The sequence below is a fragment of the Limulus polyphemus genome, unplaced genomic scaffold (assembly GCF_000517525.1).
Source record: "Limulus polyphemus unplaced genomic scaffold, Limulus_polyphemus-2.1.2 Scaffold831, whole genome shotgun sequence".
In the NCBI taxonomy this organism is placed as follows: domain Eukaryota; kingdom Metazoa; phylum Arthropoda; class Merostomata; order Xiphosura; family Limulidae; genus Limulus; species Limulus polyphemus.
Window position 1 is genome coordinate 391,662 of NW_013666441.1, and position 4,287 is coordinate 395,948.

Below are 4,287 nucleotides of genomic sequence, written 5' to 3' on the forward strand. Positions count from 1 at the left end.
CTGTGATCTTGCTTTGAAGATACCACAGTCTCTAATTTACATAGTTGGTCTCCTGTGATCTTGCTTTGAAGATAACACAGTCTCTAATTTACATAGTTGGTCTCCTGTGATATTGCTTTGGAGATACAACAGTCTCTAATTTACATAGTTGGTCTCCTGTGATATTGCTTTGGAGATACCACAGTCTCTAATTCACATAGTTGGTCTCCTGTGATCTTGCTTTGGAGATACCACAGTCTCTAATTTACACAGTTGGTCTCCTGTGATATTGCTTTGTAGATACCACAGTCTCTAATTTACATAATTGGTCTCCTGTAATCTTGCTTTGAAGATACCACAGTCTCTAATTTACATAGTTGGTCTCCTGTGATCTTGCTTTGAAGATACCACAGTCTCTAATTCACATAGTTGGTCTCCTGTGATCTTGCTTTGGAGATACCACAGTCTCTAATTTACAGCTCAGGACTGACGAACTTCGACCTTTGTCGATATTTTCTCCATAGCATTTTTGGATTCGGACTAAGATGTGGACCTCGTTTGGTCAACATAATTCTGTTATAGTCGTGCTGCTTGAATTGTTGATCGCTCTTCTTGTCCATTTGATGGATTACGTTCTGACTAAACTGCCTGGTCATGGCTGTCTTCTTTCCTGCTATAATGAATTATTGATGTAATATATAGAATCTTTACATGTATACACAGACGGTTTCTTTGACTCCTTTTTCTGCCTGTATTGTCTTCTATATTTATTCTTTTCACTTTCCTCATAATACAATAATATGTTCAACTGAACTACTTGTTCCTCTGGATTTTCTTCATAAAGATTAATTTATTTAACTACATCTTTTCCGGTCCCCCCCCCCCCCAAAAGTCTTCAACTTCGCCATTTTATTTTTCTCCCGGTTCCCTTCCTTCGATTTAGAAATTTTGATTCTTACTTGCTCATCTGCAAAGTTGGGATTCTTTGGGTACTGGAACCCGTCAGATCGTCTGGAAATAAATGTGCTGACTGTCTTACCCAAGGAATAATCTTTCTACCAACATTCCCTTTTTCTTCGGTATACAGGATTTTCGCTGCAGTTTACTCTCACATATTCCATATTTCTAGAACTTTAGGGGAAGGGATAAACAACTTTATTGAAAGACCCAGTTTTAGTATTATGCACCCCTCATCTGAAAAAGAAACAAAACTTTATGACCCTATAATACACGGTATGATATTTTTTATGCTCGTCCATTTGAGAATATTCTTCCTCTAGGGGGCGAAACACTTCTTCGGAAGCCACATTTTTATTGTATTTAATATTCTTTCACTCAAACCTGAATCTAAAAGTTCTTTTCATCTTGGAAACCCTCCTGGTTGATCAGGACGTGCATTTCATTTTCATCGCCATTATGCTTCTTCTTGAACACTATCCCGTTACCAAACATTCTCGTCATTTCAGCCGTGAGGGCATTATAACGTTACGGTCGATCCCTCTATTCGTCGGTTAAGAGTTGCCCAAGAGTAGGCCGTGGGTGGTGTTGACTAGCTGCATACACTTTAGTTTGAGAACAACTTTTTTGTTTAAGTTGTTAAAATTACAAACCCGGGCCTAATTTTTTTATATAGAAAACCTAGTAACAAAAATTCATATTTTTAACACTTACCAATTAATGCGAAGGATGCGATTGTTTTTTTTTGTTTGTTTTTTCTGGCACGATTGAAGAATATGTGGTACCATTTTTGTCAATTTTAAGGAAAGAAAATACTAACGAGTCTATGTAAGTAGAGGGTGAGTCTATAAGTGAGGAGAGTAGTGTGTATATGTACGTGGAAAGGTCAGATAGGGCTTATTACAAATTCTATGATTTTTAACATTAATTGTGTCGTGTAGCACCGACATTAGCTCCACGTACCACTAGTGTTACGAGTACCAAAGTTTGAGAATCCCTGCTCTAGTCTATCACTTCTAAATTAGGGACGGCTAGTACAGACACTTCTCGAGTCGCTTCGCGTGAAATTCAACAAACAAATGGGTGCAAATGTTGCTGACAAATAAAAAAATGGATTGTGGATCAGTGGTGTGAATGAGTCAAGAGGTATGAGGTGTGAATGAGTCAAGACGTATATGGTGTGAATGAGTCAAGAGGTATGTGGTGTGAATGAGTCAAGAGGTATGTGGTGTGAATGAGTCAAGAAGTATGTGGTGTGAATGAGTCAAGAAGTATTTGATGTGAGTGAGTCAAGAAGAATATTGTGTGAGTGAGTCAAGAAGTATGTGGTGTGAATGAGTCAAGAGGTATGTGGTGTGAATGAGTCAAGAAGTATGTGGTGTGAATGAGTCAAGAAGTATTTGATGTGAGTGAGTCAAGAAGAATATGGTGTGAGTGAGTCAAGAGGTATGTGATGTGAATGAGTCAAGAAGTATGTGGTGTGAATGAGTCAAGAAGTATATGGTGTGAATGAGTCAAGAAGTATGTGGTGTGAATGAGTCAAGAAGTATCTTCAGCAGGGAACTTCAATAGAAAGAGTATCTTCATGAACACCTGAAGCTGTAGCTGGTTTTTCATAAGTAAGTCGTTTCGATGTTTCTTATACAGTAATAATTTAAGCAAGTTTCATATATTACAGAGGTTGAATACCTTATATTTTAACGATTTTGGAGCCTCACTACATCGTTATAGTCTATGTCGTCACGTCCGGTTATGCTCTATCTGAATGGTCCTGGTGCACCATGTTGATCCTTTCTTTTCCATTACGTACAAGGAATATCCCCGTCTTGAAAATTCTAAATATCCGATCTGAAAATATTTTTATGATCTGAGCGTTTGAATATTTTGCACTGGAAAGGGCTGTTACTTACCCTTCCCAAAAGCTCTCAGATGACAGTGGCATCCCACAACACTAAACAATTTGATACACGCACTTCTACGGTGAGTTTATTACGACCGTAGTTGTTACGTGACTTGCTGATCTGCATGTATTTAAAGTCGTTTTAATAGAACGTACTCAATTCTCTGTATTTCATTGTGGCACAGCGGTATGTCTGTGGACTTATAACGCTAGAAACCGGGTTTCGATACCCGAGGTGGGCAGAACACAGATAGCACATTGTGTAGCTTTGCGCTTAGCTACAAACAAACCCTGTATTTCATTACTTCAAATTTCTTTTGCTGTCAAGTCCTCAAATACAGTTTTAAACGACATAGTTTAAATACATTCTACTTTATAGTATTGAAATCATGAACACTGCGTTGCACCACTGATATAAATATTTCATACATTTAACTCTACCAGGTGGTTAAAGATCACGAAACCGACACCATTATCGTTTTTGCGGGGAAAAAAATAAACTCAAAATATCGAAACTCTGTTTTCATTATTTTACGCAAAGGAAGTTATGCGAACGTTCGATTTTATCCTGAATAAAATACAAAAGGATATATTATACGGCTTCCTATACTATGGGAAGCTGGCAAGAACGATGTGGTGTACGTTTAAGACGCGGAAACACGATAGGAAGGTGATAATGCAGCACGCAGCATGAACGTTTCTACATTACACGTGACATACTATGGACATTAGAAATTAGGCCAAGCTACGTGAACATGTGCGTTTCTATAATTAAGATAATAACGTCATTATCATTAGGACTTGATCTATGTAAGTGATAAATTAAGCATCACCATCTAAAGCGTCGGGAACGAAATTCTATTATTGATGTAATAGATATGAATAATACCTCTACAGCAGCATGTACCCAACAGCACCTCGAGAGAAGCTAAGTGGACCAGAAAGTGAAAATATAGAGAAAAAAAATTGTTCTCTAAAAATGCAAGGTTCGAGTTTTGGTAATATTAAAGATTTTGTTCAAAATAAAAGTAAAACAAAACGGAAATACACACACGCATATACAAACCCTGTTTTGTTTTTTTAAAGTGAAAAATATATATTATGTTTTATTTCCTTTAAAATATAAATTTTAAACGTAAATTTTATTTTCCCAAACAGTTTTCAAGTCGGTTGCTCGTTTTTCACGTTTTAATAGTGACGAGTAGCCTATCATCCTTGCTGGTTTTTAACGTTTTAATAGTGACGAGTAGCCTGTGATCTTTGCTGGTTTTTAACGTTTTAATTGTGATTATTAGCCCGTGATCCTTGCTGGTTTTGAACGTTTTAATTGTGATTATTAGCCTGTGATTCTTGCTGGTTTTAACGTTTTAATAGTGACGAGTAGCCTGTGATTCTTGCTGGTTTTTAACGTTTTAATAGTGACGAGTAGCTTGTGATCCTTGCTGGGTTTT

General features: G+C 37.1%; 1 protein-coding gene across 1 annotated transcript in view; it reads right to left on the reverse strand.

Moving 5' to 3' along the window:
• The window catches only part of LOC106460763 (kinesin-like protein KIF13A), a 125,874-nt gene extending 124,434 nt beyond the window's left edge, over positions 1–1,440 (reverse strand). The window contains exon 1 of the mRNA XM_022387544.1: positions 1,353–1,440. Within this exon, the coding sequence (XP_022243252.1) occupies positions 1,353–1,440 (88 nt within the window). The remainder of the gene's footprint in view (positions 1–1,352) is intronic.
• Between the last annotated feature and the right edge of the window lie 2,847 nt (positions 1,441–4,287).